The sequence below is a fragment of the Myotis myotis genome, unplaced genomic scaffold (assembly GCF_014108235.1).
Source record: "Myotis myotis isolate mMyoMyo1 unplaced genomic scaffold, mMyoMyo1.p scaffold_m19_p_26, whole genome shotgun sequence".
Taxonomy (NCBI): Eukaryota; Metazoa; Chordata; class Mammalia; order Chiroptera; family Vespertilionidae; genus Myotis; species Myotis myotis.
The window spans coordinates 3,526,181-3,536,175 of NW_023416331.1; the positions used below are offsets into that span (position 1 = coordinate 3,526,181).

Genomic DNA, 9,995 nt, shown 5'->3' on the forward strand with positions numbered 1-9,995 from the left:
CCCCCTCACCTGTGCTCTGCGGCTGGTGGCCCCCAGCCCTGCAGCTGGCAGGAGCAGTCCCTCGGCCTCCCCTGCCCCCAGGCGCCCCACACCCCCTCACCTGTGCTCTGCAGAACTTCCTGCGCTGTCAGAACAACAAGACCAACTACAACCTGGTGTGCGAGACGCTGCAGTTCCTGGACATCATGTGTGGCAGCACCACGGGCGGCCTGGGGCTGCTGGGGCTCTACATCAACGAGGACAACGTGGGGCTCGTCATCCAGACCCTGGAGACCCTCACCGAGTACTGCCAGGGCCCCTGCCACGAGAACCAGGTGAGTAGCCGGGCGCCGGCAGCAGCGGGTGAGCGTGGCCGTGGGAGGGTGGAGCAGGCTGGCGAGGGAGCGGCCGAGCCTCCTGAGCCACCGCAGGACTGAGGGCCTGGGCCCCGCGTCCCCCCTGCTCCTGCCAGACCTGCATCGTGACCCACGAGTCCAACGGCATCGACATCATCACTGCGCTGATTCTCAACGACATCAGCCCCCTGTGCAAGTACCGGATGGACCTGGTGCTGCAGCTCAAGGTGGGGCCCGGGCAGCCCTCGTGCGTGTGCATGTGATGTGTGCATGTGCAAGCATGTGACGTATGCAGGTTGCATGTGTGTAGTATGTGTCTGTTTATTTGTACACACGAGTGAATGTGTGAGCAAACATGCCGGATGTACACTTACTCTAGACAGTGGTTCTCAACCTTCCTAATGCCACCCTTTAATACAGTTCCTCATGTTGTGGTGACCCCCAATTTCATTGTTACAAATTGAACATAATTAAAGCATAGTGATTAATCACAAAAACAATATGTAATTATATATGTGTTTTCCAATGGCCTTGGCGACTCCTGTGAAAGGGTCGTTCGACCCCCAAAGGGGTCGCGACCCACAGGTTGAGAACTGCTGCTCTAGAAGCACACATATTCCAGGCTTATCTGAGGGCCTCCTGTCTGTGCCTGCTGTGTGGGGGTCTGTGCCTGCCACAGCGTGGGGTGAAGCTGTGGGTGGCCTGGACAAGTGGGACACTTCTCAGCAAGCCCCCAGAGTCGTGGGGGATGGGGAGGGGTTGTTTCGGGGAAGGGTGGGGCCCTGCAGACTGTGGCCGGTCTCCCCCTCCCAGGACAACGCCTCTAAGCTGCTCCTGGGGCTGATGGAGAGCCGGCACGACAGTGAGAACGCCGAGCGCATCCTCATCAGCCTGCGGCCGCAGGAGCTGGTAGGCTGGGCGCGGGAGGTGGGAAGGTGGGGGTGTGGGCATGGGGATGAGGGCATTCGAGCAGGCACTGCCCCGCCAGGTGGACGTCATCAAGAAGGCCTACCTGCAGGAGGAGGAGCGTGAGAACTCGGAGGTGAGCCCGCGCGAAGTGGGCCACAACATCTACATCCTGGCGCTGCAGGTACAATCCCCCTCCCCTCCCCCCTCCCCCCCGCCCCCCGTGGCCCCGCCCCCCGTGGCCCCGCCCCACATGCCCGGCCCCGCGGCCCCGCGACCACAGCTCGGTGACGGGCCCTGCCTCTGCTCAGCTCTCCAGGCACAACAAACAGCTGCAGCACCTGCTGAAGCCCGTGAAGCGCATCCAGGAGGAGGAGGCCGAGGGCATCTCTTCCATGGTGGGGGCCCCGGCAGGGCTGGAGGGGGGGGAGAGTGGGTGGGCACTTACAGGGGTGAGGCTGGGATTTGGGGGCGGGGCCATGGCCCCAGGGGGCCCTGCCTCCCCCGCTAGGGGATGAGGTGGGGTGGGGCCAGGAACTCAAGGCGGGGCCTGGACCTATAAAAAGCAAGGATCTGTGAGCTAGAATTGGGGGGCGGAGCTCCAGGGGTGAAACGGGCTTGAAGTGGGAGCAAAGCTGGCCCAGTCCGAGCAGGACTCCGGTGCACCTGGGCCAGACTGCGGGGCACTGCCTGTTGCGGACCGCCTGGACATGGCTCTCCACCCCTCGTGCCCTTTTGGGGCTGGGGCTGGTCTGGCTGGGGGGTCACTCGCTGGGTTGTAGTTCCGAGCTGGGCTCAGGCCTTGGGGGGCTGCCTCGCCTGACCTCAGCGCCCTGGCCACCCCCAGCTGAGCCTCAACAACAAGCAGCTGTCGCAGATGCTCAAGTCCTCAGCGCCTGCCCAGCAGGAGGAGGAGGACCCGCTGGCCTACTACGAGAACCACACGTCCCAGATCGAGGTGGGGCCGGAAGGTGGTGGGCGGGTGAGGGCCCGAGCGGGGCCGGCCTCACCCGCTGCCTGTGTGCGCCCAGATCGTGCGGCAGGACCGCAGCATGGAGCAGATCGTGTTCCCGGTGCCTGGCATCTGCCAGTTCCTGACGGAGGAGACCAAGCACCGGCTCTTCACCACCACGGAGCAGGACGAGCAGGGCAGCAAAGTGAGCGACTTCTTCGACCAGTCCTCCTTCCTGCACAACGAGATGGAGTGGCAGCGCAAGCTCCGCAGTGAGGACCCCTCCCCGGGCGGGGGGCGGGCTCCCGAAGCCCCTGGCCCGCTGGTGGCTGCCCACCCCGCCCCGCCCCGCCCCGCCCCGCCCCACGGAGGGCTCCCGTGCTTTTCTCTGAAGCGGGGCCTGGACGTGTGCGGGCGGGGCCGCGTGGGCTGAGCGCAGTGTGGCCCGGCCCCGACGCCGGCCCTCCCGCAGGCATGCCGCTCATCTACTGGTTCTCCCGCCGCATGACCCTGTGGGGCAGCATCTCCTTCAACCTGGCCGTGTTTATCAACATCATCATCGCCTTCTTCTACCCCTACGTAGAGGGCGCGTCCACAGGTCAGCACGGGGGCGGCAGGCAGGGGCTTCGGGCCCATTTGGGCAGAGCCTGGGGGGTCAGGTGCGGAGTGGGCAGAAGCGCCCTGCATTGCCCTCGGGCTGCACACCCCATCATGGGGGGACACGGGTGTGGTCCAGTGGGACGGGGTCTCTGACCTCTGGAGACAGCTCACACACACACACACACACACACACACACGAGCCAGAGACCAGCTGTGGCGGCAGCAGCTGGAGAGGGCCTCCTGCCTTAGGCCTAGAGATACGGGTGTGATGGGGCCCTAAAACCCGGTGACCAGGAGCTTCACAGGGAAGGCTTCCAGGAAGGGGTGTTCCTTGGGGTCGTTGGGGTGTGGGGCCTGAGCACGCCTCGCTTCGTCCTGCTCCCGGCCCAGGGGTGCTGGACTCGCCGCTCATCTCGCTGCTCTTCTGGATCCTCATCTGCTTCTCCATCGCCGCCCTGTTCACCAAGCGCTACAGCGTCCGCCCGCTCATCGTGGCGCTCATCCTGCGCTCCATCTACTACCTGGGCATCGGGCCCACGCTCAACATCCTGGGTGCCCTCAACGTGAGTGCCAGAGGGAGCCCCACCCTGACCGCCCTGCTACCTCCCAGCGGCCACTGCTCCGCCCCACCCCTCGTCCCTGGGTTGGAATTCCAAGCTCATTATGCACCTGCAGTGGGGACCCCTCTGTGCCTCCTCCGTCTCCCTGCACAACTGGGGCGCTGGCACGAGACAGCCAGCTAGGAGCCCCAGCTTTGGAGCCCCAGCTTCAGGGCTGCTGTGCACGGCCCAGACGCACTGTTCTGCTGGAGACAGCAAAGCTTTGCATATTCTGGCCATTTCCTGACGGATGGAAATGAGGTGCCTTGAGCAGGGGCTGTCTTTTCTAACTTAGTCACTGTAAAGGCTAAGGGTGGTCTCCGACCCCCTCCTTTTCTTACACCTCCCTTTCTTCCCGGAACTGGGGCACCCGGGGGCTCCTCTATCCTAGTCCCAGGAGCCTGGATGCATTTTCATTAATGCGCCTGCCAGGCTGAGCAGGAGCAGCTCAGACCCACTCCACGGAAGGCGTGGCTTCTGAGCTGGGCACGCGTGGGCAGGGAGGCTGGGGTAGAGATTCAGGGTGGGCAGTGGGACCTGACCCCACGCCCTGCACTTGCCCCCAGCTGACCAACAAGATCGTGTTCGTGGTGAGCTTCGTGGGCAACCGCGGCACCTTCATCCGGGGCTATAAGGCCATGGTCATGGACATGGAGTTCCTCTACCACGTGGGCTACATCCTGACTAGCGTCCTGGGCCTCTTTGCCCACGAGCTCTTCTACAGCATCCTGGTGAGACTCCGCGGGGCCGGCGGGGTGGGGGTGGGGGCAGGGGCAGGGGCAGTGCAGGGCGAGTGCCCGCGGTTGTGCCCAGTCCTCCTCGGCTTGGCCCCAGCCTGGCCTTCACGGCCCTGATGGCCGCTCCTGGCCCCGTCTGACCCATTGGACCTGCATGGTGTTGGTTTAAGCCTGGACTCTGGCACCAGACCATCCTAGCTGGGCGACTCCCCCGTGCCTCAGTTTCCCCGTCTGTAAACGGATAATTAACAGCGCCTGCCTTCCAGAATAATTGTGAGGCTGAAGTGAGCTGATGCACATAAGTCACAGAGCGAGCCCACCGTCAGAGCTGGGCGCCCCACCCTCTGTGAGGACAGCCTGCCCCTCGGCCGTCCCTTTCCTTGGATTAGAACTCCAGAGGCTCCGAGAAGCCTCCAGGCCCCCGCGGGCTCGCCTGCCTGAGCACAGACCCTGCGGGGGAGGCTGTGGGAAGCACTGGCAGCCGCAGCCCCCGGGCCCAGCGCACCCCCCTCAGGGCCCATCCCTGCCCTGCAGCTCTTCGACCTCATTTACCGGGAGGAGACGCTGTTCAACGTCATCAAGAGCGTGACCCGCAACGGCCGCTCCATCCTGCTGACCGCCCTGCTGGCCCTCATCCTCGTCTACCTCTTCTCCATCGTGGGCTTCCTCTTCCTCAAGGATGACTTCATCCTCGAGGTGGACCGGCTGCCCAGCAACCACTCCCGAGGTCCGGGCCCTCTGGTGGGGGCGGGGGGCGGGGGGCTGCCCCGGCGACCGCGCCCGGCCAGGGCCTGGGCCTGGGCCCGCTTAGCCTCCCAGGCCCCTGCCTCAGCTCTCGTCCTGGGCTTTGGGGAGGGGTAGCTCACAGCTTCCTCTTCCCTGGGGCAGACTGAGGGGTGGGAGAGCCTTGGGTCTCCGGCTCCCTGAGGAGCCACTGCTCGCAGACCTTGTCATTCATGTCAGACTCAGTATGTGCAGGGCTGCCGGCCAGGCCTGGGTGTGCACCCCATGGCGGGCAGGGGCATGAAGGCCCTTCTGTGGGCAGACGGGCGGACCTGGCAGGACCAGGGCAGGCTTCCTGGAGGGTGTGATGCTGGGGACGACCAGGGGAAGACGAGGCGGGCGTTTGAACCTCCTGTGGCCTCGTTCATGTCCCCTCCAGCCAGCCCCCTGGGGATGCCGCATGGAGCGGCCACGTTCATGGGCACGTGCAGCGGGGACAGGATAGACTGTGGCTCAGGGGTCTCGGTGCCCGAGGTCCTGGAAGGTGAGGCAGGGTGTCTCGGGAGCCGGGTGGGGAGGGGAGGCAGGTGCCTGGCCGGGGTCTGAGCACACACTGCGCTTGTAGAGGACGAGGAGCTGGACAGCGCGGAGCGGGCCTGTGACACCCTGCTCATGTGCATCGTCACGGTCATGAACCACGGGCTGCGCAACGGCGGCGGCGTGGGCGACATTCTCCGCAAGCCCTCCAAAGACGTGAGACCCGCCCCTCCCACGTCCACCCGGCCCAAGCCCTGGCCCGGGCGCAGCTGCGAGGGTCCTGCCCTCGGGTTGCGGCCAGGCAGAGCAGCTTGGTCCCTCAATCTCAGTATTAGCCCCCGCTTACACCCCTTTCCCTGACTTCCCGCTCCGTCAAAGTGAGTTACGTTGTCGCTGAGCCACCCCGCCCATCTGCTCAGACACCCTCCTGGCTCCCGCCGATGCTCTAGGAGAGACCTAGGTAGCCCGGCCTTGCCAGGCTGGGGAAGGCGTGAGTCAGCGCTGGGCGGGCCCAGGCCACAGTGCTTCCTCTGTGAGGCAGAGCCCCAGCCCCCAGCGGGGAGCTGACTCAGCTCCATAGAAGCCTCGGGATTGGCTGGGGCAGCCAGCTTTCCCAGAACAGCAGTCTGTCCCCCTCCCGAGGGGGTGATAAGCCCTCTCCTTAGCCAAACAGAGGGCTTCTAGAACTTGTGAGGCCTGGCGTGCTGAGGGCGGGGCAGAGGGGTTCAGCCCTGAGGTCAGGGGCAGGGCAAGCCTAGCCTGTAGCCCCACTCCCAGTCCAGGGCTTTGCCGGGCCGGCCTCCCTTCTGAGCCCGCTGTTTCCCAGCCCGCACTCGGGGTGCAGTCCTCGCTCGCCCCATGGAGTGAGGGTGGGTCCACTCTGCCATCTTCCTTCTGCCATGGCTGGGCCCCTCCATCACAGCCCTGACCCGCCGGAGCCCTGCCTGCCCGCTGGACGGGGACTGCGGGCCCACCTCCCTCCTTGCCCTGCAGGAGTCTCTCTTCCCGGCCCGCGTGGTCTACGACCTCCTGTTCTTCTTCATCGTCATCATCATCGTGCTGAACCTCATCTTCGGGGTGATCATCGACACCTTTGCTGACCTGCGCAGCGAGAAGCAGAAGAAGGAGGAGATCCTCAAGACCACGTGTTTCATCTGCGGTGAGGCTGCTTCCCGGCCGCACAGGCCTCAGGGCCGGGCGGCCCTGGCCGGGACGTGATCTGGGCCCGGGGCAGCCTCGGTTTGGCCCTTCCCTGGGTTCCTGAGGCCCCTGGGGAACCCTGCCCTGGGGCTGATGGCTGGTTGGCTATTTGCTCATCTCAGAATTGGGGACCACAAGCCCTGCCTGAACTTGGAGTAACAGAGAGCGGGAAAGGGCCTCAAAGCATTCCTTTAAACTCGCTCAACTTACAGAGGCCCCCAAGCCCAGGCAGCAGCCTCGAGCCTCTGGTCTCAGTCCAGGGCTTTCCCATCCCTGGTCTGAAGTGCTGGTTTCTCCCGCAGCCGCCGCAGGCTGAGGAACAGGTGTTGCCTGTAGGCAGCCCTGCTTCTCCGGCGTCAGGTGCCTGGTGAGGGCTGCCGCTGGGGCAGGGCCGATGTCCACGCCACGTGGCTGCTGCTTAGTGCAGGGGATCTGAGTGTCCCCGAGTGGGCAGTGCCCGCACTCACCAGACCGGGCCTGAGAACAGGTGGTGTGTGCGGCCCGGGTGGCCCACAGGCTCCAGGAGGCGGGTGGTTTCACCCTCGCCCTCTGCATCCTCAGGTCTGGAGAGGGACAAGTTTGATAACAAGACGGTGTCGTTTGAGGAGCACATCAAGTTCGAGCACAACATGTGGAACTACCTGTACTTCATCGTGCTGGTCCGCGTGAAAAACAAGACCGACTACACGGGGCCCGAGAGCTACGTGGCCCAGATGATCAAGGTGTGGTCCTGGGAGGTGGCCGTGGCCGCCTGCATGACTGTGGAGGCCTGGGGGAGGGGCGGGACAGCCGTGGGCACTTGGTGAAAGGCCAGCAGGGAGCGAGGAGGCTGGAGCCAGCCCTGGGGCTCTGCTGGAGAGAGAGAGACGAGAGAGAGAGAGAGAGAGAGAGAGAGAGAGAGAGAGAGAGAGAGAGAACAGCAAACCCATCAGCCCCAGCGGTGTGATGTCCCGGGGCCGTGGCTGCTGCTCTGGACGTTGGGAGGGAATGTACTATTGCGTTTGGGGTCAAGGAGAACATCAGTTCCAACGAGGGTGCATCTTCTGTGGCCGCACAGCAGAGACCTCGCAGGCTGGAAGCAAAGGCCCATTCAGGGGGGAAGAGTCCTGTTTGCTTGTGAATCTGCAATGTGAGCTGGTTGGAGTGCAGGTCTGTCAGCTGGTCTGAGGCTCACAGCTTGCCCCACGGAACCAGAAAGCGGCTCGGTCCCTCCCTCCTGTCGTGGGAAGCGTGGCTGGGCCCTGGACACGGCAGATGCAGGCCTCCTGCTCCTGCTCCATCCGTCCCACTGGCATCTTTCTGGAGCGTGCGTGCGGGGGGAGGGGAAGGGAAGGACGGACGGAGATTCGGGGTTTGGTGCGGAGGCCTCCCCTCCACCTCGGAGGGGCTGAGTGAACAGATGGTGCTGACAGCGGGAAAGGCTGAGCAGCTAATGGAAGCCAGCCTGTCCAGTGCTGGGCCCTGACCGCAGAGGGCTCGCTGCCAGCTCACTCCGGCCGGGGAGGACCGGGCATCGGCCTCCCCGAACGTCCTGGGAGTGTGTCGCCGGGGCCGGCGGCACTGCTTGCCCACCTGCTGGTGATCTTTTCAGAACAAGAACCTGGACTGGTTCCCCCGGATGAGGGCCATGTCCCTCGTGAGCAACGAAGGGGAGGGGGAGCAGAACGAGATCCGGATTCTTCAGGACAAGCTGAGCTCCACCATGAAGCTGGTGTCCCACCTCACCGCCCAGCTCAACGAGCTCAAGGAGCAGGTGTGTGCCCAGTGCCTCTCCTCCCGCCCCCCCCCCCCCCCCCGCCCTCAGCCTGCACTGGGCGGCCTCAGGCCACCCGAGCTCACAGCCCAGCCTGCCCTGCAGGGGAGGGAGTAGGTGCTGGGGCCTGCATGTCCCCCAGGTCCCCCCCTTCTTCCTGGCCCCTGTCCTTGGGTCGGGTAGAAGACGAGTCCCAAACACTCCCTTCTGTGGAAAGCTAGACTGGGGGTGGCTGCCCATCCCCAGCCTGAGACACAGCACCCCCTCCATCGGGCAGCGGCAGAGGCAAGGCAGCCCCTTTTGGGTGGGGCGGCTTCCCAGCTGCACAAAGCAGGGGCTGTGACAAGTGAGCTGAAACCAAGGGTCTGGGGCTCCATCTCGCTGCCTGAGGGCCTGGGCTGCCACCAGTGCTGAGCGGCAGCGGGGCCCATGGCGGGAGGGTGGGCGCCAGCCCCTCGGCAGTGTCTGTGCAGAGGGTGCCGGGGGCCTGACCTGTGGCATCGTTTAACCAGATGACCGAGCAGCGGAAACGCAGGCAGCGCCTGGGCTTTGTGGACGTCCAGAACTGCATGAGCCGCTGAGCCCGCGAGACCCGCCGAAGCCTGCGCCGGGCGCTGGTACTGAGCTGTGGCTGGGAACACTGCCCTTCTCTCGGTCGGGTGGCCCAGCCAGCCCCCAGCCTCCAGCTCCTGCTCTGCCAGACTCCCCCGAGCCAACCCGGGTGCTGGCCAGCACGGAGGGGGAGCCCTTAGGACTCAGACACTCACTGGGACTCAGTTTACCTTATTGCCTTAAAGACGTCTCTTAGAGGATTGCTTTGTCCCTTAAAGCAGTAACTGACATTCCTCTACTCCTCCTGGGGGCGGTTAGGAGTGGGGTCACCTTTTATTCCAAGCACTACGTTTGGTTGCTGCCCGCCTCCGGGGAGGTGCCAGGATGTTGTTGCCGGGTCACTAGGGCTTTGTTACTAAGTTATTCCCGGGCGCCCAGCCCCGCACGCCTCCTGTGCCTCAGGTCTGCCGTAGACAGTGCAGACCGTGTCCCGGCCGCCCTCGGCGTGGCCCAGCCTCAGCCCCAGCTCCAGGGGCCTGCCGGCCAAGGGTGGAGGCCCTGCCCCTGGGCCCTGCCTCTTCCTGGGCCTCTGGGGGTCACAGGCTGAAGGGGCAGGGCTGGGTGCGTGACAGTGGCTGGTTTTTGACCGCTTGTTTTTTCTCCTTTTGGTGTAATGTTTTACAAATCCTTTGGCCTGAGAACTAATATGTTAATTACCTTAAATAAATTAATAGAAATATAGTTCATTAGAAAGGGCTGCCGTTTCCTCTGGTCCCTGGGGCTGTGGGGCTGACGTGGCCCGCTGGCCCGGCCTCACCTTGGCCCTGGGAGAGCTGAGCCGCGTTCGGTCATGCCCTATGCCTGTCGTGTGCGTCCCAGGACACACTGGAGCCCACTTGGCTTCTTCCCCATGAGCGCTGTGGGTCCCTACCGCCCGCCCTCAGCTCAGTCCGAAATGTGAAGGCCCCAGTAAGAGCTAAGGTTCCGTGGAGCGAAAAGGTGGCCCGTGTGTGTCCCACAGAAGCCACCACAGCCCCAGGCCCCGGCCAAGGCTGTCTGTAGCTCCACACTGCCCCTTAAACCAACTGGAACACAGGTTTC

The 9,995-nt window shown here is 64.5% G+C and overlaps 1 protein-coding gene across 3 annotated transcripts in view; it reads left to right on the forward strand.

Moving 5' to 3' along the window:
- The window catches only part of ITPR3 (inositol 1,4,5-trisphosphate receptor type 3), a 67,505-nt gene extending 57,858 nt beyond the window's left edge, over window positions 1-9,647 (forward strand). The window contains exons 42-58 of one of the 3 annotated variants that reach the window (XM_036356664.1): window positions 114-314; window positions 452-562; window positions 1,149-1,244; window positions 1,324-1,425; window positions 1,553-1,639; window positions 2,089-2,199; window positions 2,273-2,465; window positions 2,666-2,791; window positions 3,184-3,356; window positions 3,959-4,123; window positions 4,664-4,856; window positions 5,292-5,396; window positions 5,478-5,605; window positions 6,383-6,548; window positions 7,151-7,311; window positions 8,181-8,342; window positions 8,855-9,647. In XM_036356664.1, the coding sequence (XP_036212557.1) occupies window positions 114-314; window positions 452-562; window positions 1,149-1,244; window positions 1,324-1,425; window positions 1,553-1,639; window positions 2,089-2,199; window positions 2,273-2,465; window positions 2,666-2,791; window positions 3,184-3,356; window positions 3,959-4,123; window positions 4,664-4,856; window positions 5,292-5,396; window positions 5,478-5,605; window positions 6,383-6,548; window positions 7,151-7,311; window positions 8,181-8,342; window positions 8,855-8,923 (2,349 nt within the window). In that variant the 3' untranslated portion in view covers window positions 8,924-9,647. Of the gene's footprint in view, window positions 1-113; window positions 315-451; window positions 563-1,148; window positions 1,245-1,323; window positions 1,426-1,552; window positions 1,640-2,088; window positions 2,200-2,272; window positions 2,466-2,665; window positions 2,792-3,183; window positions 3,357-3,958; window positions 4,124-4,663; window positions 4,857-5,291; window positions 5,397-5,477; window positions 5,606-6,382; window positions 6,549-7,150; window positions 7,312-8,180; window positions 8,343-8,854 lie in introns of those variants that run through there. The other 2 variants (XM_036356665.1, XM_036356666.1) reach the window with 2 other exon arrangements.
- Window positions 9,648-9,995: the final 348 nt, after the last annotated feature.